Source organism: Asterias amurensis, chromosome 8, assembly GCF_032118995.1.
Source record: "Asterias amurensis chromosome 8, ASM3211899v1".
Classification (NCBI taxonomy): Eukaryota; Metazoa; Echinodermata; class Asteroidea; order Forcipulatida; family Asteriidae; genus Asterias; species Asterias amurensis.
Window position 1 is genome coordinate 21,856,725 of NC_092655.1, and position 22,470 is coordinate 21,879,194.

At 36.5% G+C, this 22,470-nt stretch overlaps 1 protein-coding gene across 3 annotated transcripts in view; it reads left to right on the forward strand.

Annotated features, from left to right (window-relative positions):
* Window positions 1-637: 637 nt before the first annotated feature.
* The window catches only part of LOC139940511 (inositol polyphosphate-5-phosphatase A-like), an 80,535-nt gene continuing 58,702 nt past the window's right edge, over window positions 638-22,470 (forward strand). Inside the window, exons 1-3 of one of the 3 annotated variants that reach the window (XM_071936803.1) lie at window positions 638-838; window positions 11,868-12,343; window positions 12,697-12,738. In XM_071936803.1, coding sequence (XP_071792904.1) covers window positions 12,278-12,343; window positions 12,697-12,738 — 108 coding nt within the window. In that variant the 5' untranslated portion in view covers window positions 638-838; window positions 11,868-12,277. The remainder of the gene's footprint in view (window positions 839-11,867; window positions 12,344-12,696; window positions 12,739-22,470) is intronic. The other 2 variants (XM_071936804.1, XR_011786461.1) reach the window with 2 other exon arrangements.

Below are 22,470 nucleotides of genomic sequence, written 5' to 3' on the forward strand. Positions count from 1 at the left end.
GTAATTACCAAGCGTGTACCTTTATTCCCTTTAATCAGAAATGTTTGCTTTAGCATTTATGTGCTCTGCTCAGAAAAAATTAGCCGACTATGACACACCGGACGGACATAGTCACTATGTTCTGAAAATGTTGTTGTGCTAAGGGGCCATTCAGAAAAGTCATTGTTAAAAAAAAAATAATAATAATAATTTGTTTTATTCACCATAAGGTAGGATTAAACACACACCCACCCGGCCCCAAATTGTTATGGTTTTTTTTTTATGACAGAAATAAACAACTTTGTAGTTAAATCACTAATGAAATTGATGATCTTGGCCAGCTTGGTATTTATCTTCTTCTTACATTTTGTCTTAATATTTAATTTCGATTTTCATTTGATTCCTTTGATTCATAGTCTCCCACCTTGCAAACCAAAAAATGGGACAAGAAAAAAAAAAACCTAGTCAAGAGAGGGCGCCGTTCAAGCTAACCGGTAGATATAAACAATAAACAGCCGTTCAGAATAACCTATTTAGTTTCATAAAACAGTTATCGACAGGTGCCTAAAACGGACGTATTGACGTCATAATCCTGTCCTATAAAAACACGTAATGAATGCGCAAGACATATACCCCGTCCCACCTGCAGAAAAGTCACATACTACAAGGTAAAGCAGCTTGAATGGTGAGGGCACCAATCTATCCCTGTGTGTGTGTTGTGTGTGTTGAATGTGTGCGGTTTGTGTACAGTCAACACTACGGAACGGATTCTAACTTCAGCTGACTGGGTAAGCCTGTAAGTGCCAGCCGTTTACATCGCTGGGTTGTTTCTGACATTCACTGTTTACCCCGGAAAAAGGTATGTACTTAATTGATTGATTCATGGTCTTAATTTACATGTAAACTTTCAAATCATGTTTTTTTTTGTGACTGAGTGGGAAAAGAATGCGAAACATGATTGGCGATTTTGTCGAGTGTCATTGGAATTTCGATACTGTTTACGTGCACGACCCTCATCAAAAAGTGCTGCCTGCCGTGTGACTCTGTGAGTGAATGTGGGTGAATGTTGTGAGTGATACAGTACACACTCTGCTCTAAAACTTTACATGTTGGTTTTGCCAGGTACATATTGCCGCTGTTTGTTTGATTGTTTGGACCGATTGTTTTTTGTTGTTGTCAATTATAATACTTGGCTGTCAAAACTACAATATTGTATTAATTAATGTTAGTTTAACTGAAATTCAATGTTATGTTACTGTTTCTGGAGTGTAGAAACATTGAAGTTGTACATGTACTTTCTTCTTGCTTGCAAATAAAGTGGTTACACTTTAATAACAATCTTTTTCTTATTACATTTTCAACAAACTACATTGGCTTTCGTAGCAGCAACTACTGGCTGCATTGGAAGTAGTTGCTATTGAAAGCTCGTGCAGTTTTATGTTGTTATTAAAAATATCAGACTAACACAGCTGTTTTCATTACATTTTTATAATTTTCTTGCAAATAAATACAGTTTGAAGGGGCTGTGTTGTCATCAGCAAAGCGGGCCTGTGGTTTGACTCTCAACCAGGTACTGCACTTCCTTTCATGCCCTCCATGATATGATATGGGAGGGCACACCCACACATGCATTAATTGGGTTGAGAGTTCGCAATGTTGAACCCGTTCAGCTACAGGCTTGTACTAATCACGACAACAGCCCTTTTAACAAATGAGGCTTTTAGTTTGCAGGCCTGTATGCTTTGTTTTTGAAAGGGTAAGGGCAAGGCATTTTCTAGTTGGTAAAAAAGGTACTGACTATACTATTACTACTCAAATGAGCAAATTTTCAATTTCTCCTGCGGCATTTCAAGGGCACCAAGGCAATGACCAGGGGGCGTCACAGAGGCCATCGCCTTTTGTCTCTACGGCCCTTTTCTAACTGACGGCTTCAGCTTTGGAATCGGCTCAGGCAAGCTTGGCCCCCGCCGGTTGATTTGACAATTGCGCGTGCTTTGCGTATACACGCTCAGGGCTTCAGATGAGAGAACGGAGTCTCAAGCCGAATCCACAGCCGAAGCCGTGGTTTTGAAAAGGGCCTACGTTCCGGATTTAGTTAGTTGCTCCGAGTGCTCATCACAGGAATGGTTGAATGATAGCAGGCTGGATGGCACCTGCTGGATTGATCTGGTTGAGATCATATAAAGCCTCATAGGTCATCAAAGAACAGCAAAAACTGGGTGGTTTAATTTTAAGCCATCAACTTCAGGGAGACTTAAAGGAGTCATAGATTGGTTTTTGACAACGTAATGCTGATTTATAGGCCAAAGAAAGTATAAAGAAAGACACAACTTCATGTATGTCACCTGTGAAAGGTTCAGCCTAGTAGGCCTACAGTATCCCACTTGTCGAGGAAAAAAAAAAAAAAAAAAAAAACAGCCAAAAAACGGTCACAGTATTTTCAGCAAGAACCTTGAATCCATCCACGTTTAGCGAGTGACAGCAGGTACCAACTGCATCTCTAGCTGCAGCATTATACGCTACAGACACCAATGGGAATGTTATTTATTATTTAATAATATTATTATTTATTCGGCATAAAAACACAAACAAAATACAAACATAATCAAAACAAAACAAAAGCCAGGGATGTATGCCTGGAATTAAAATAGTTTACCTAAAAACTGTAGCCCGAAGGCCTTCAATTCCAATTCCAATGAATACTTTCTGTTGAACCTCAGCAGAATTCTGGGAAAGGTTGAATGCAATTGCATTTATCTTTTCTCAAAATGAAATGTTTCGAGTTGAAAAATGATCCAAACCAAAAGGGAATACTTTCCCAGAAAGGTTTGTACTATCTACAGCTGCAGGGCTTTTTATAGAGCAAGTTTTTATAGTCAGTGAATTTTTTGAGTATTTACAAATGTATGACCTTACCTTGTAAGTTAAAGGGAAGGTACACGTTTGGGAATTGTCAACGACCAGTCTTCTCACTTGGTGAAAATTTGGGCCCAATTGGTCATCGAAGTTGCAAGAAAATGATGAAAGAAAAAACACCCTCTTTTTGGATGAATTTGTGTGCTTTCAGAATAGGAATAAAAGACTTCTAGCTAGAAGTCATTTGTTATTTTAGTGAGAAATAACCTCTCTCTCAAAAACTACGTTACTTTAGAGGGAGTTGTTTCCCACAATGTTTTATACTATCAACAGCTCTCCAATGCTCGTTACCAAGTCAGTTTTAAGTTAATATTTGATTTGAGTAACTACCAAATGTGTACATTTCCTAGAGTGTTGACACCTTATTTTTGGCAGTAGAGGTGATGCACCTGGGACAGTACTAAGCTTGGGCGATATCATGATAGTATCGTATATAGCGATATTAATTTGGACACAATTTCGATATCGGATGGATTTGGTTTTAATCGAAATATCGATATATCGCGATATATCGATTAAATATCGCGATGTATTTGCTAGCTGAGACATCTTGCACCCCATAGGTTTGGAGTAAAGCCAGAAGAATAGGTCATCATTAGAAAACCTCTCTTATGCTATGACTGTCTCTTCTACAACTTTCACTTGGAGTTTTAAGACTGATGATGTCAAATTTCATTTATCGCGATTATATCGAATATCGCAATATATTGTCGGCGATAAATCGTGAATAAAATAAATCGATATCGCCCAAGCTTAGACAGTAAAGCTGCAGTATGACACACAGTAGACTCAGAGCCAATGTCATGAAGCTGTCCCAATGTCATAAACCTGTTTAGCAGAAAATATTGCTTTTAGAAAACAAATTTCTCTGCCGTAACCCAATAGCAACTGCACGTATTAGGTACAATGGTCATTTACTCACTGACGGAATCCTATATAATATACTTGGAAACCACTCTCAACAAACATCTCAATATATTTGTTTATCATCTGTGAACAATCTTGTGTTGCAAGTTTTATTTATTTGATAGACCATAAGATACTTCTACTCACAGGAATTTTTCTCAATTTGACCTCCCATAATTGACCTTTGACCTCTTGAGTTTCCAACATTTTTGGAAAACGATAATGATTTGCAACATTCCTGCATGGTGATGCTTATTGTTTTTCCTCATCAGCTTTTTATGCTTTTCGATACTTGACCTTGCAATTGGTTGAGGATTTTGTAAATGTTTTCAACGGCAATTGTATACAGTAAATGAGAAAAAAAAAAAAATGATTGCTTATCATTATGGCTTTTAGTGTCGACATGTGAAGAGAAAAGTATGTGATTGTGAAGAAAAAAATTGTGTTCAAAAACCCTCATTATTACATCATTCAAATTGCACTATTTATTAATCACATTTGTGTTTTCTGGTGATTCTTGAAATAACTACACATTGGTATAATTTAGGGGGAAGAAACATGTTTTGTGGATGATAAAACTAGTCTAGCATGTTTATTACAAACATAAGAACATGGACATGACATCCCAAAACTTTGTTTTTACGATGAACGTACAACCATGACAACAAACTACACAACAGCGACGGTAACTTTTATTCATTCAAATCAAAGATGGAAAACACCGTCTTTAATCTTTCAAATTTTGAAGCTTTGAATATCACAAAATATAGTAGATGGTGGCAAAATATTTACTTGTAAAACTTCAATGTCACTTGAATCCAAATTCACCGTCGTCAGAATCATACACGCAAAGTTTCTTGCAGCGTTAGTGGACTCTGCTGTGTGTGTGAGCTTATGTACATGTAGGGTTTGTTGGGTTTCTGCACTTTATGCATTAGGCCGAGTAAATAAAAAACATGTTTCACGTCCGGGTTTTTCAAAAAAGGAGGAAGAGGGGCTTTTTATTTTTTTATTTTTTTTTTCAAGATGGCTGCCATTCTTTGTTAAAATGTCAAATATCCATTGTTTTTTCTACTGCTGAAAAGCACAAAACATAAATCAATTTAGTCGAGGCATTCAGACTAGACATTCAGATTGTTTTTGCTGAGATCATTTAAAATAACCCTATTTAAAAAAAAAAAAAAAAAAAAAATGTGCATAAAAAAATGTGCATAAAAAATAAAATAAAAAAGGAGGCGGCCTGTAAAAAGGAAGGGGGCGGGGATGCTTAACATGTTTCTTTTTATACTTGGCCTTATATCTGGGCCTTGTGCACTGTATTTAGTGTGTTCCTCAGTGCTTTTTGGCCAAGTAAAAACAAATACCAGTTGATGACCGGATGTTTCCAAAAAAGAGGAGGATGAGGGCCTTTTTATTTTTTGTTTCTTTCAAAGGTGGCTTTTTATTCAAATTGGCCACCAATTCTTCAGTTTAAGGTCACCTGCTTACTTTTTTGTACTATGTAGTAAGTTACAAGTTCTTAAAAGATAAGTAAGTATAATGAGAAATACACAGAATTTTATTTTTTTAAATTGCAAATTAAAAAAAAAGTAAAAAAAAGGGTGCAGTCTCAAAAAAGATGCGGGAGGGGATGATTAACTTGTAGGACTGTGGAGTCCCACTGTGCTATGCTTTTTCAGCCTAGTAGCACTTAATAATTTACATGTAGCAAATGGGGAGTCAAAAAAGCAACCTGGTTTTGTACAAATCCCATAATTCTTCAGTCACTCTTTGAAAAGAAATTTGATCAAAAATCCCTTAACCATCCAAAGTCACAAGGTTCAAAAGTTCACATCTGAGACAATTTCACAATAAAACCACATTATATAAATAAATTGAAATTTTCATTATATTTTTGACTATACAATTTTCTTGTGTCCATCATCTACTCTTGAAATGTTTGGCCAGAATTGGGAACATTTTCTCTAAACAATTAAAATAAAGAATTAGAATCCATCCTTCGTTCTTGGAAGTCCAAGTTTATTTAATAAAAAGGTGATTCATAAAATTATTTTAATTTTAATAACCAATAATGACAATCAATGTGGGATGTGAGGTTAATCGTGCAGATGTTTGAAATCATCCCACTTTTAAACCGGAATTGTTAAATGTTAATCTGTTTTTCAAGCACCATCCAACAGTATTACCTTTCAAATTTGCTATCAGTTCACTGAAGCATGACATACACTTGTGGGCGTACAGAACGAAATTCTATAAGCGCATTCCTCCCACTTGCAATATTCCTTTGAATTAAATTGTACTGTTTTGTATCATAATCTGTGATGGTTTTCAGGGTTTGCCCTTAAAGACACCGGACACTATTGGTAATATTGTCTAAGACCAGTCTTCTCACTTGGTGTATCTCAACATGCATAAAATAACAAACCTGTGAAATTTTGAGATCAATTGGTCGTCGTGAGATGGTAATGAAAGAAAAAACACCCTTGTCACACGAAGTTGTGTGCTTTCAGATGCTTGATTTCGAGACCTCAAGTTCTAAATCTGAGGTCTCAAAATCAAATTTGTGGAAAACTACTTCTTTCTCGAAAAATACTCCACTTCAGAGGGAGCCGTTTCTCACAATGTTTTATACTACCAACCTCTCCCCATTACTCATTACCAAGTAAGGTTTTATGATAACAATTATTTTGAGTAAATACCAATAGTGTCCACTGCCTTTAAATTATTTTTATACTAGCCATCTGGACCAGTTAATTTATTGTCATTTTACTAATACTAGCCAGTCAGGTTTTTCCACCGGTCCATATTCCATATTGAATAGGGTATGCTTCTCAACACTGAACTAGCCAGCCTGACCACTTGGATTGAATAGACCCTTCCCATGAAATAATTTATGTAAATTGCACGTAGCGCAGGCGCACTAACGTTTTGGTTGGCAAAATGAGGGAACATCGCGCTGTTTTGTACACGGCTAATGGGTGCGTGACGCAGACGCGATTGCGCCTCTGCTTAGTGCACAACTCTATGGCGTTTGCCAACCAACAGGGTCTGTACGCATGCGTGAATGTAATTAGCATATTTCATGGGAAGGGTCCATTGTGACGGGTCCTTGGGTGTTAAAGGAAAAGTTATACCTACAATGGTTTTTGCTTTTTTGGAACCGTTCAATTAATTTAATCTTACATGTATAGGCCCCCCCAAAGTAGTTGTACAATAAAATTAACCTGTCAACTTCTTTTGAGATTGCAGACTGTTGCAGCGAATATGTCCATGCAGGCAGAACAATCTCTAATTACACATCTGAGAACGTACCTCGAAGATTCAAACTTTTAGGTATAAAAACATATAAATTTACACGGAACCACATTACTTCGAAGTGAAATGTTTTTCAAAATGCTTTAGGTCTATACTATCCAATGCTGCTAAAGGCTTCTAACCAAAAGATTTTATTGCCATTTATTTTTAGAGTGATAACCAAACGTATACCTTCCCTTTAATCGGCATTTGGCCTGCAGTTTTCAGAATGCTGGTTTTCAAAGTTGATGAGGGAGGGATGGGTGGGGATATGTCAGTCTATGGTTATTTTGGTTTGTTGTTTGCTAATAAATGGATAAGACATACCAGTTCATTTTTTTAATTGAACATTACTTCTATAGAACTTGTTTGCATACGTGTGTACCACCATGATAATCGTGTACGTCATGAATCTACCGGCACAAAATACATCCTGTGTTTTTCACAGTAATTATACAAAAACAAACTTGATTACGTAAATTGCAGTTCACTGTTTGCGTTATGTGGAAATTTCATGCAGCAGTTTACCAGTTCCATTCAAGTGTACAAAATATCTGTATTTATTTATATTTATGATGTGTCAGTATTGTACAAATTGCCAGTGTTGTTGAGCTTCATTGCTTCATACTATTATAATGCCATGCCATTGCAAATCCTCAACTTTTGTTCACCAAGTACAATGTACGTTCGTTCACCCTTGTTGACAAAAAAGTGACCTTCTATTTTGTACATTCCATGGGCAAAATTCATCTTAGGGCTGCCCTTTGTAAATTAATCCCCCTTTTAAACGGTTTGCACACAAAGAAAAAAATTACTGATTTTTTTTTATTTTTGTATTTTTAAAAGAATACAAAAAACATATTTTGAGCTACACATACATCAAGATATTGCATCATTCAAATTATCTTCTTATTATTCATAAATAGTATTCAAAGTTTTGTAAAAATCACTAGTGAAGTACAATCTCCATTAAAACAAGCTTTTACTCACTGAGCCGTGCACAATTTGTGTCCGCAAGAAGTCAAGATCCTGTGACTCTCACAAATGTATGATGTCACAGGTCACATGGTTCATTAAAGGAAGTGTAAACTGTATTAGGCCTACATATGCATGATTTGTGTAATATGTAGCCTAATTTCAGTCAGTGCAATTTCAAATGCTAAAACTTGCGAAGCGCATTACAATATTGCTTACATGTAGCTGTAAACAGGTTAACAGCCAAAATTTCATGAGAGTTCACATACTGCCAGTGGCTATCAAGTCATTTGTTTGCTAAGCAGAGAAATCTGTATACAATGTACCGTATGCTATATTTATGCTTTAACTTAGGCCCAATACAATTTAGCTAAGCTGAGCTTTTCTAAAAGCACAAAAGCTAGCTACGTGTAACACAATTTTGCTTACCAAATTTAGATTACTTGCAAAACCATCATGTCATATGTAGGCCTATCCTGCTCATTTTTGCTCGGCAGGAAATATTGTTAAGCACTATTTTATACCTTTACCAGGGGTTGATTTCAAAAAGAGTTAGGACTATAGTCCTAACTTTGGACTAGTCCTAGGATATTAAATCGTAGTTAGGACGAGTTTAGGACGAGTAACTCGTCCTAACTCGAGATAAGACAAGTCATCCACTCCAGGTCATATACATGTAGGGTGTACACAGGTACATGTTGTAAAAATTCAGCTTTTTATACAATAATCCAATGGACATTCCTGTAATTCCATTTGAGTATATATAATTATTGTGTGTGTGTGTGTGTGTGAGTGGCTATTCCGTCAGTGTCAGTAATACCATCAATGAAGAGTCATTCCACTTCCTCGGTCAGATTACAGTGAGCAATTTTAGTCAAGGACCAATTGAATCAAATCCATTTAGTCCGACTATTAAGGTATCAATGTCCTGTGTATTGACTGCCACCTGCTGACTTTGTCTGAATTCCGGTACCTGATTTTGCTATTTCTGCATGTCATTGAATCACTTAAATCTTTTATCATCGATGTACATGTATAAAACCACAAGGGAAACTGACTGGGTAAATTTTAAAATGATTTTGGGGGTTGAACAAAGAATTGACTAAGGTGATCCCCTGGCTGCCGCTTCCCCGGTTGTATCGTAATTTGGGTGTGATGCCTGGCTACATGGCAGTTAACGGTTGTATATGTATGGCTTCTGACTGGTACCCAAAACAAAGAAATTGACAAAATAGGGACACCGCCAATATAGGGCTAGATAGCTCAGTTGGTAGAGCGCCGGCACGTTAATCCGGAGGTCTTGGGTTTGAATCCCACTCTTGTCAATTCTTTGTTCAACCTCATAAATCTTTTATTGACATTATTTACATAAAGCATTGTTTACAAGCATCTATCCTGGACCCATTTTCATACAGTTGCCTAAGCACAAAAACAAGCTAAGCACAACAAAATAATGCTTACCAGAAAAAGGTTACCAGCTAAAATACCATTTCATATCAACAAAATGTGACTGGTATACTGTTTTTTGTTGCTTAGCTGACAATTGGTTAACAATATTTTCTTCTTAGGCAGATCTATGAAATCAGGTCCTGCCCGGGACTGTTACACTCATTGTAAAATTTGCATGACCAGTAAAGCAATTATACAAATATATGCAAAAACAGAACAAAAACCTTAGTTCATTTTGTAATGAGCCACAACATTATACTAAAAAAATAATTGATATCTTCATGCTTTGATTGACATCCTCTTCTGTATGAAATGACAATATTCAGACCTTGCAGCATTGATTTAATCCCATCTGTAAATATTGAATTTAATAATGTCTTCATTGATAAAGCACTGACAGCAAAGTACATTAAGAGTGAGCCGTAAGTGTGATCACTGACAGCCTTTTAGTCTAGTCAAACAAAAAGCATTTTGTGCATTTGTTTGAAAGGCATTTAGTTGAAGAATGTCTGCACAAAATATTATTAATAAATAAACAAAAAATGAAAATAATAAACCACTTACACTCAATTTGTAATCATTTCCAGTGGGTAAATTTCAACTACCTTTTTGAAATGAAATTTTCAAAAGGTTTGTTTTATTCTACACATTACAGGAAAACAAAAACGCTTCAAAAAACCAAAGGTAGGCCTATACGTTCCCCTTTAAAGACAGTGTCAATTTTGATTATTGATATTTAATCACCGCTACTTTGAGAGGTCTATAATTATTGGTTTTAGAAAGGGAAGTCCTTCAGGTTTGTTCCTGAAGTTACAAGAGGGTTTATTTGACCCCAAGGTCACCTCAATGGGTGCGTTCGTTTAGCTGCCCTGGGTCTACCCCGGTGTGTGGCGTTTTTTTTTTCTTTCTAGGACGAACCGAACGTGGGTAATTTTCTGCACGTTCGTCCTGAAAAGAAAAAACGCCACACGACTGGGTCGACCCAGGGAAGCTAAACGAACGCACCCATTGACTATGATGGATTTACCACTTCCTATTACAAAGTTGTATAGTTCTATACAAAGGGCAACAGGGTTAGCGTAAAGGGCACCCAGGGCAATTTGATGTATTTGATGTATTAGACAATTTATAGCTTGGGCTGGAGGGGCGTGCAACCAACCTGTGGACATTTCATCAGATCAGGTGATCACGTTTTGGAGAAAATGGCCAGTAATGGTTGTTGTATTGAAAGTGATGCCCCCCTTATTTAATTTAGTTACATGTATCATGGCTCAATTGGTTTAGGGGTTGGGGGACACATTTTTTTATTCAAATAGAATGATTTGATTTTTTTTTCATCAAGAGAGTTGGTTTCACTTCCAGTACCAACTCTTGAGATACCTTTAAAGTCACCTGGAAGTGGTATTTTTTCAAAATAAAGCTTTTGTCACTAATATATGTGTTTTGATGAGTTGAATGTGAATAAACAGTTAACTAAGGTTTTAAAAGTGCTTATGTTATTTACAAATTTAAGAGTAGACCCCGACCCGAGAGGGCGCTGTTCGTGACGTCAATCGAGGCAGACTATGCCTGTAATGCGTATAGTAAACACAATTGCAAAGTACATGTACTTTTTTGTTTTTTTCCGGCAATGCCGACCAGGTGTATTGCTGCTGAATGCAGAAAAACACTTTTTGAAATGTACCAACTCACGACTTGGACGTACATGTACTTTGCACGTGTGTTTACTATACGCATTGCAGGAAAAGTCTGCCTTGAATGACGTCACAAAAGGGGTAGGCGGAGTCAGCCCCCAAACAACTTTATATATTTTTTAAACATATAAATCGTGACAAACAATTACTAAAAAAATTGTTTTATTGTTCGTAAGCATATACTCTTATGTTTGAAAGAAAAAAAAAATTATTTCCAGGTGACTTTAAGATTCAAATTTTTTGTTATAAAAATGATTTCTCATACTGTAGGTTTAGAAAAATTGTCATAGATTATTGGAATTAAAAAATTGAAAGTACATTCTATGATGGGATGTAGAATGCTTACTCTCCTTGCAGTGTTTATTCCTTCTACCCACTAGATAGACATCAAATTTAGCACAGGTGCTGGTTAGAATAAGTTGTACACAGTGGCATAACCAGTGATAAACCTCTCATAAACCATGCCCCGCCCTCGCCCCTCAGAAATGAGATTTACAACAATCCACAGATGAGTGGTTGATACAGTAAATAGCCCCTCAGATTATGCCTCAGCTTACCACCCCAAAATAAAAATATCTGGTTGCCCAACGGTTCCGAATATTTCTGAAGAAGTCACTTCATGTTTCCTTTTTTTTGTCTTTTTATTTCCACTAGACTTGTTGGTGATCTACAGACCGTGTGAAGTCACGTTTAGTAAGATGCAAGACTAATACGGAAAATCTCATCCTCGGGGCAAGATGATTGGACAACGGTTTACCTACTTCTTATGAGTTTATCATCTACGCTGATTCTCACCCAGACTTCCTTGGTACCCTGCTCTTGACTTGGTCACCAGTGCCAGTGACTCCCATTTGCCACCGGAGCCCAGTCTGGTTGGCAAGTCTACCTCTGATTTTGAGATTGTTACCGGCTGTCGCAGTATTATAGAACTGAAGTGTTGTGTGGAGTGTGGACTTGGTTGGTGAAGACAGTTCGTACCGGGGTATCATTCGGGCATCTTCTCACTAATTGCCCTGTCTTCTGGAGTTTCCTTTTTCTTGAACGGGGAAGAACAAGGCGTCGTCATGGCGTCTGAGAGCTTGCCATCCGTCATGCTGATCACTGCAAATGTAGGATCAATATTTGAAGATGTAAGTAGTTTTTTAATTTATATGTTTTTCTCAATATAAGAATTCATGTCGGGTAAAACTTATTTTATTGAGAAATAAATTGCACGCATTGAATATTCATCAGCTTGAATAGTTGAGATTTTTTTTTTTTTTTTCTTCAAGATTTTGTACTACGGTTGATTCATTCCAATCTAAGAGTAGAAACAGAATTCAGACATTTTAAAATTGTATTGATTTAAAGTTAAACGACTTTAATGTGTGCGCTTGATAAGAATGATCAAGTTTGTTTTGATTATATTATCTTCAGTTCATGTAATTAATAATTAAGACATTTTAATACAAGTTTGATTTATTTTACTGTCTTCCTCTTATAGCCTGAGAATATGTTACAGGGATGGCTACACAAGTTTTTTGAGGTGAGTACAAAAACAATTTGATACTAAGTTTAAAATTAATATTTTCACCTCACAATTTTTCAAGATTAAGAATATTTTGATAGCCAGCAGGGGTCGAAATTAAGTGTATTTCCATGGTAGTCAGCAGGGCTAGTGACCAATTATGTTTAGTAGCCCTGATTAGATTTTGGTAGCCCAAAAGCCACGTTATGTCTCGCGTCACGGCTCAAACTTTACAACACACCAATAACATAGTTCTTTATTGTTTGTGATGATGATTTTTGCATTATTATTCAACTAGCCCGTCGGGCTATCAAACTGGAAAAATCAGTAGCCCGGATGTTAATCTGGTAGTAGCGGGCTAGTGGCAATTTCGACCCCTGGTCAGTAGAAGTGACCCCTGTCTCATACTGTTCATTGTCTGCTGTGGCCGAGCGGTTATGCGCACCGGACTCGAGCTCTGTTTTTTCAGGTCAGCTGTGTCTGGACACTATTGGTATTTGTCAAAGACCAGTCTTCTGACTTGGTGTATCTCAACATATGCAAAAAATAACCTGTGAAAATTTGAACTCAATTGGTCGTCGAAGTTGCAAGGTAAAAATGGAAGAAAAAACGCCATTGACACACAAAGTTGCGTGCTTTCAGATGCTTGATTTTGGGACCTCAAAATCTGATTCTGAGGTCTCGAAATCAAAATCAAATATTATTTTAGTCAAAAATTATTGTTTTTCTTTTTTTTAACTACGTTACTTCAGAGGGAGTAGTTTCTCACATTGTTTTATACTATCAACAGCTCTCCATTGATTGTTACGCTGTAAGATTTTATTCTAACAATTATTGTGAGTAATTACCAATAGTGTCCAGCCTTTAAGCAAGATTTTTCCTTCAGATGGGACATAAAGCCATCGATTCTATGTACTTGGATCGGTAGTGGACGTATAACAACCCAGGGGTCGATTTCACAAAGAGTTAGGACTAGTCCTAGAAGATATACAAATTACATGGATAGTCCTAAGTTAGGAGAAGTAACTGGTCCTAACTCGAGATAAGACTAGTCCTTACTCTTTGTGAAATCCACCCCAGAACACTTATCAAGGAAGAGTGGGTTAACCCCTGTAGTTCACATAGCAAGCACTCTCGTTCACAAAGTTTTCCTCAGGCTTGAGAGCTACAGTGATTAAGTTCACTCATTAGGCATCCTTGATTTCATTACCAAAATTACATAATAATTATAAATACCATTATCCTTATCATCAATAGGGTCATTATCCATCCGTTTTGTATCTCGCTGATTGTTTCCGTAATCCCTCCAAATTATATTTAATTACTACAGGGAAATATCAAATGATTAGTATTAGATTGTATTATACTAATCAAGGGTACTGTGCACTTTTGATGTAGAATCATTACCATTAGTTTCTCTTGTTACCCCTTATCTTAGGCTCATTGAAACCTATTCAAGCATAAAATTGCACTTATGTAGAAGTCATGCTTGACTGAACAAAACGATTAAGAATGGAACAACTCTGAATAGATAGAAGCATTTTAATTGCATTCATGAATAAACCAAGAAGGGCACAGAACAAGACAATAATATGCAGACTTTTTTACAGTATTTTTGATTGATTAAAATTTCGGTTTAAAATTAAAACAACAAATACACAACTTGAAACAACAACAACACAAATAGCATTTAATTTTTGTTTAAAGGAACATTACAGAATTGGTAAGAAACAAAAATCGTGAAGCTCACAGATTTACATAAAACTTACACGGTCTGATGATGATGATAGTAGAAAACATCCCTTGAAATATTTCTGTCTGAAGTGTCATGTTTGATGAGAAATAAATAGTCTAGCTTCGCATTTGGAGTTTATCGCTCAGTGAGCGTTTTATTCATTGATGCAATGCAAAATTTTTAATCGTTTTTTCACTATTTTCTCCTGGACCCAGATGGCCGATCGATCCCAAACTTCTACAGGTTTGTCAGTTAATGTATATATGGTGGATTACATAAAGTGCTTACTCTGCCAGCAACCGTGTTGTTAGCAAGAACCAATTCTGTAATGTTCCTTTAAATATAGATAAATGAGAAATAAGGAAAACAATACATTTAAAAGAAATTAAATTTATCTGTGTTAATTTTCCCTTAAAGTTAGGGTCATACTTTGCAAATGAACCCCCCCCCCCCCAGCCCCAGTAAAACAAAAATGTGTGTTACGTAGTTCTCTCTCAAATCCTCCTTGATGGTCTTCTGAAATTACTGTGACAGTTATTTGCTGTTGTCTCAACAAGAAGACACTGTATTCAGCTGACATTTTCACAGGTGACTTTTATTGTTTTTTTCCTTGATTATTTTGCCCATATGCCTACATGTATGTCAGCAATACCTCAACAGAAGACCCAAAGTTTAAAATGATCAATAGCAAAAGAAAAATGTCAAAAGTTAAATTCCACAAACATTTGTACGAAATGATAGATTTTAAGACAGGAAAAGTATAAAGTTCTCAGGGCTCAAAATTGACACATGGACCACAGGCTGAGGCCAGTGATTTTAGCTTTGGGCCAGGAAACTCCTGACCGGAAAAGCCTGATGGTCTTGTGTTTTTTCAATTGAATAACATTAGGCTACCTCATTGTGTACTATCTTTGTGACCAAAATCTGATAATATCTTTCAATTCTCTTGAGTATCAAAGCGCCCTTACACATAAGACAAACAAGATCTACATGTATCTAGATCTTTTTCAACTCATTTTGATTCTGTTCTTGTCAAATAAATTCTGGTTTTGTAAACATTTTGAGGTACAAGCTGTGCAGTCTTGATCGTCATATGTTTTTCAATTGAATAATATAAGGCGACTTCATTGTACGGTATCTTTGTAAACAAGATCTGATAATATCTTTCAATTCTCCCGGGATTAAAATGCCCTTACACATAAGACAAATGAGATACATACATGTATCTAGATCTTCTTCTAGTGCTACACAACTCAATTTGATTCTGTTCTTGTCAAATAAACTCTGGTCTTCTTTTGAGATACAAGCCCTACAGTCTTGTGGTTTTTACCATCAAATTCAAGTCAAGATTCTCTTGATGCAGCTCTTAAAGGCAGTGGACACTATTGGTAATTACTCAAAATATTTATTAGCATAAAACCTTTCTTGGTGACGAGTAATAAGGAGAGGTTGATGGTATAAAACATTGTGAGAAACGGCTCCCTCTGAAGTGCCATAGTTTTCGAGAAAGAAGTAATTTTCCATGAATTTGTTTTTGAGACCTCAGATTTAGAACTTGAGGTCTCGAAATCAACCATCTTAACGCACACAACTTCGTGTGACAAGGGTGTTTTTTGTCTTTCATTATTATCTTGCTCGTTCGATGATCGATTGAGCTCAAATTTTCACAGATTCGTTATTTTATGCATATGTTGAGATACACCAACTGTGAAGGCTAGTCTTTGACAATTACCAATAGTGTTCACTGCCTTTATAGACAAGGACACTATTGGCAATTGTCAAAGACCAGTCTTCTCACTTGGTGTATCTCAAACATATGCATAATATAACAAACCTGTGAAAATTACAGCTCAATTGGTCATCGAAGTTGCGAGATAATAGTGAAAGAAAAAATACCCTTGTCACACGAAGTTGTGTGCTGTCAGATGCTTGATTTCGGGACCTCAAATTCTAAATCTGAGGTCTTGAAATCAAATTCATGGAAAATTACTTTATTTTCTCGATAACTACATGTACGTCACTTTAGAGGGAGCCGTTTCTCACAATGTTTTATACTATCAACCTCTCCCCATTACTGGTAACCAAGTAAGGTTTTATGCTAAAAATTATTTTGAGTCATTACCAATAGTGTCCACTGCCGTTAAACGCATGGAGAACAAAAAAACAACCGAGGCTGTATCCATGATACATATTTAAATGATAAACAAGTTGCAGGCTTGTATGCTTCGTTTTTTGAGTAGGGCAAAGGCACCAAGGCATTTTCTCCTTGTTAAAGGGCACCCTATGGGGAAATTGTAAATGTCTACTTGAGCATTTCAAGGGCACCAAGGCAATGACCAGAGGGCATGGAGGCAATCACTTGCGTTGCCTCCGTGATCAGGCCTGAGTTGATTCGGGCGTTAGTTGAAACTTCCCAGTTCCCAGTATATTGCTAAAGCATGAATGACTGATGTAGCTACTACTGCGTGTGTAAGATGTACATATGGGATTGCCTCGCCACTAGCTTTATATGTAAAAAGCAACTTACTACAGACTGCTGTCAAATTCCCTTTTGTATTGTAATGACTGACTGCCAGGCAAGCCCTAGCTATTATGAATTATTATAATACTCATTCATAGAAGGGAGAGACTAGCATGGTAATCTGTGGATAGGTTTATATGTCACGCTATTTGACAGTCGAGCCACTATGCATTAACATCAAGATGATGATAACAGTGTACTTTTATTCCTTGTGTATATAAGATTTACTATGGTGTGGTGACTCATGAGCGCATCTCAGTTTGTTTGGTTTTCTCTAATGAGGTTCTATATTTTTGTTACCATTTTTAAATAAAATAACCCCCGATTGCCCTTTTACGTTCATTCGTAAACTACTGAAATATTTGTGAATAACCCCTAATTGCTTTTTATTTCATGTCTAAATTGTCTATGTCCTGAAATATTTGTGAACCTATTGTATATAACACACACACATGAAGTTCATCATACTGTATACTTCAATAAAAGTTAAAATTTATTCAATTTATTGGATTTATTAATGGAGAGAAATGTTCTTCAATACATAACAACATTTAAACAAAATATGGTAAAATTTAAATTAATTCAGTTTTAGGTGAGCAAAGGATCTCATTAGCATTCCATCCGTCAAATTTAAAATAAAATCTCTCATTTATTTTACCTGACCATATCTACATGCCATTTAAAACCTGCGCAATCTTTAAGAAAGGCAGCCATTACAGTTGCGCATTAAAGGCGCACCTCTGGAGTTTAATCAAACCTAAGTATCCAAAAAGGAAACGCAGAGTGGTTGTTGAGCATCGACTCTTCCTTCCGCTGTGTGCAGTTTGCCTCTCTCAGCTTCAGACCCAATTTATCGCAAATGCTTTTAGTCCTGAATGTTACGTTTTTTTCCTGGTTTGTTTTAAGTGTACATCCTATGACTGTTCAATGCTTTGTGTCCATAAGTGAAATTGGTATGCCATTGTTTTTTTTTCTCAATTATGTTTAGCAATGGAGTTGAAAAGCTGTGACCATGCATTCTCTCAAGAAATTAAAAAAAAATTTGCTAGAAATAAAAAAAAATAAGACTAGAGATGTAATTAATAATAAAGAATAAGAAATCATTCTCATATAGCGCACATTACCGTGAGGTCCCTATGCCCTGTGCTGTCAGTATGTTCCCACAAGGGAAATATGTGAAGCTACATAAGCACCATGTAATGGTTTACAAGATGCTATGGCGCAATATGCTGCAAATCAAACCTGGAACGTCGGGGCGAACCCCTTCTCCTAAAATTCTTACTTGCAATTGCATTCACAACACACAGGACCAACAGCTTGACAATTGTACATCCCATCCGAAGGATGAAGCTGTGGTTAAATGTCTTTCTCAAGGACACAAGTGTCATGACTGGGATTGGAACCCAAACTCTGCTGATCAGAAACACAGAGCTTTTTTCTTGCTCTTTTCCGCTCGGCCACAACACGCTACACGAAAGAGATGAGCACACTTTTGTTTCATACCGGTTATAATAAGAAAAGCAGACATTCTAAGTACTTGGTGATTGTTTTGACTCTTAATCACATGGTGTGGCCACCTTGTGAATAACAAAAGATATGATGAACTTACAGAACACCTGACCAAATACAATAGAAAAGTGACCATTTCATCTGTATTAATAGCCCTGGCGGTCTTACACTTTCGTATTGTACTACAGTGACGTCCTGGACATCGGGGTACATTTCTGGGGCGGAAAATTTTCAAAGCTTCATAACTCAAATCTTACCTGCAAGAAACCACTAATTTTCAACAGATTCACATTCCATGGTAGCATATATTTTTCTGCGGTGGGTTTTGGTCGTCATATATTCTTCACGAATCCTAATCCGTCATTTTCATGAAATAATGCAGCTCCCAATGTTAAGGAATTCCCATTTTTGTTTGTACTCTCACAGTCTGCTGTGTGTACGCAAGACGCGCAAATCTTGCGTTGCGTTTGCGTGTTAATGCAGCTGTGCAGTCAAGATATGGTGACCAATAATTCATGCGTCTTGCATCTTGCGTCTTGCACGCGAATGTATACGCGTACGCACGGCAGCCGACAACACTGTGAGAAAACGATCAAAACGGGAATTTTTTAACGATGGGAGCTGCATTATTTCACGAAAATGATGGATTTGTGAAGAATATATGACGACCAAAACCCACCGCAGAAAAATGTATGCCGCCATAGAATGTGAATCTGTTGAAATTAGTGGCTTGTTGCAGGTAAGATTTGAGTTATGAAGCTTTGAAAAATTTTCGCCCCAGAAACGGGCCTTAAAGTCACCTGGAAGTGATATTTTGTCAAAATAAAACTTTTGTCACTAAAATATGTGTTTTGATGAGTGGAATATGAATAGACAATTAACTAAGGTTTAAAAAAATTAGTTTCCATGTTATTTACAAATTTGAAAAATTGTTTGTGACGTCAATCGAGGCGCGATGAATCGCATGCAGTGCCAACACAAGATAGTGACGCTTGGCGCAAGCTAAAAACATGCCCTCAAAGTTGAAACAATACCTGATTTTTTCACGTTAGGCAAATGCTCCTTTAGGTTCATTACGTTTGTCAGGTACCTTCGGGTAGGCGGAGTCACCCCCACACAACTTTATTTGTTTTTTTTAATCATATAAATCGTTAAAAACAATTACTCAAAAATTTATTTTATTGTTCACATACTCTAATGTTTGAAGAAAAACAAATTCTATTTCCAGGTGACTTTAATAAACTGCTCACAAAAAGTAAGGAAATTTTTTTTAATACAGTATATTTGTTATTATTTAATACTCTCTTTGTATATGGTATATATCAATGGAAAGCTGAACTGTTCCTCTTTAAAATGATACCACATTTGCAATGATTACATGTTGCTGGACTTGGCTACACGAATAACAATGAGGCAAAGTCACAAATCAAATGTGCCAAAATTACCATTGTCTGTGAATGGTCAATAGGTTATGCTCAATAATCGAAACGATCAAGCTTTTCAGAACCATTAATGGGTTACACGATGATTTGCACCAGTGAGCTCATGGACCCAATTAACCCTCATCTCATGAAAAACACCTTGTTTGATGGGTATTTGCAAAACGATATTCTACAGCCAAATGTAGTCCCATACTTGCAGACTCTTGGATCAAATGCCATATTTTAAGATGACAACGCTCGCCCCCATCGATCCCTACTGGTGACTGACTACCTGAAAAATGTTGGGGTGCACTGTGGAGCATCTGTGGGACCAGCTTGGCCTCGCTGTCCGTGCCAGAACCACCAAAACATCAACTGTGGCTGACCAAATCAGGTTCCTTAATAAAGAATGGAACGCCATCCCTCATCATAAGCGCATCACAAGACTTGTGTGCAGCATGAGAAGAAGGTGCCAGGCTGTCATCAACGCCTTCGGATCATCCACTCGTTACTGAACTTTTTGTATCAATAAAGTGTATTAAGATCAGTAAGTTGTCTTGCTCTATACCAAACTTCTTGTCTCAATAAAGTGGATTAAGATCAGTAAGTTGTCTTGCTTGTTTGAATTACAGTGTCAATTTGATTGTTCACACAGTAACACAAATTGCTAATTTTGGCACATTTGATTTGTGACTTTGTCTCATTCTCATTAACGTGGTCAAGTCCAGCAACATGTAATCATTGCAACTGTGGTATCATTTTAAAGAGGAACAGTTCAGCTTTGCATTGATATATACCATATACAAAGAGAGTATTAAATAATAACAAATATACTGGATTGAAAAAAGTTTCCTTACTTTTTGTGAGCAGTTTAGTTAGAACTCTGTATCTTTGTACAGAGAAAGAGTCCTATATAGGGCTACTGTACATGTATTTATAGTAAATTTATGCATTAACAGATGCTCAAATTAAGCATCTGTAGAGAATTCGTAGAAATTTATTGGCATACTCAACAGAATTGTACTTTTGAAACTCGTGATCGAGTGATTTACTTTTTGACAGTGCTGTCTCTGAACAATAAAAGGCAGTGACCTCTACATTTGAACACTTCTGATGGCTCATTTTGAAGTACATATTAACTTGGGTGTGGGTTGTCACATTCTGTTTTTTCATTAATCACTTAACGTCACTTCAGAGGGAGCCGTTTTTCACAATGTTGTATACTATCAACCTCTCCCAATTACTCGTTACCAAGTGAGGTTTATGATAATAATTATTTCGAGTAATTACCAATAGTGTCCACTGCCTTTAATGCTAGGTCCTAATTTTGGCTGATTTGTTCCCAAAATTTGCATTTAAATTTAAAATTGCTGTTTTTGACAGATTCAAGAAAAGATAAGTTTTAAAAAGAAAACCCTGCCAAACTAAAAATGAATTATTGTCCGGAGACCGACATTATCTCATTATCCATCATGCAGCATATCAAAAGTGTTTTTTTTTTTTCGTTTTTTTTTTTAAACAGCATCATCTGTCATTTATTTTAAGAGAACAAATTAATTATAAAAGAAAAAAGGGCAAGGCAACTGTTCTGTGGGGGAAAAAGAAAGATACTGAGATGGAAAAATTATAACTGTGTAATCATCAAACATTAATTACGATAATTACCAGTCTTGTCAACCTTACCTACAGTATAGGTAACATGATTGACTAACCCTCTAGTTAATTTGTATGATTGACAGACCTGCGATTGTCTGAGTGCTTTTGCAATTATTAAGCAATGTACAAAGACGGTTCAATCATGCAAAACCGTTGCTATGTTGTAGAGTCTGGACATATGCTTCATCTCCATAACGACCACAGAAAATACTAAACAGAGTTTCTAGGCAAGGCATATAGTATGGATAAATAAAGTTACTTTGTTCACAATTTTTTTACATGATCAATTTTGTTGATTTAAAAACTGGTAATGAAATTGATGTGAGTCTTATCTAAGAGTTTTTAAAGTTTGTTATTACCCTTAGGGAGAGCGTCTCAAAAGTCGGGCACGTTCCTAGCGCAAAAGAACGTTCCTGCGGGCATATGCCCGCAGGATCGCAACATCATGACAAAGTATACGCGGAGCGTTCCAAAAGACCGGTCCTGTGGAACGGACAAAAGCGGCGGGGATACTCTTCCGATCCAAAAAGAACATTCCTACCGTTCCGACTTTTGAGACGCTCCCTTAAAGGAAATTTATGCGCTTGGAAACCGCTCTAAAAAAAGATTAATTGCAATACAAACTTTCTGTTTGAAACCTATTGATATATTTTTTTCATATTAAAGCCATTGGACACTTTCGGTAGACAGTATTGTCCAAAGGCCCACACTTCGTGTATCACAACTTATGTATAAAATAAACAAACATGTGAAAATTTAGGCTCAATCGGTCATCGGAGTCGGGGGAATATAACGGGAAAACCCACCTTTGTTTCCGCACGTTTCGCCGTGTCATGACATGTGTTTACTATAATCCGTAATTTCGTTGTCCAGAATAGATAATTGTTTTAATGTTTTCTAAAAAAGTA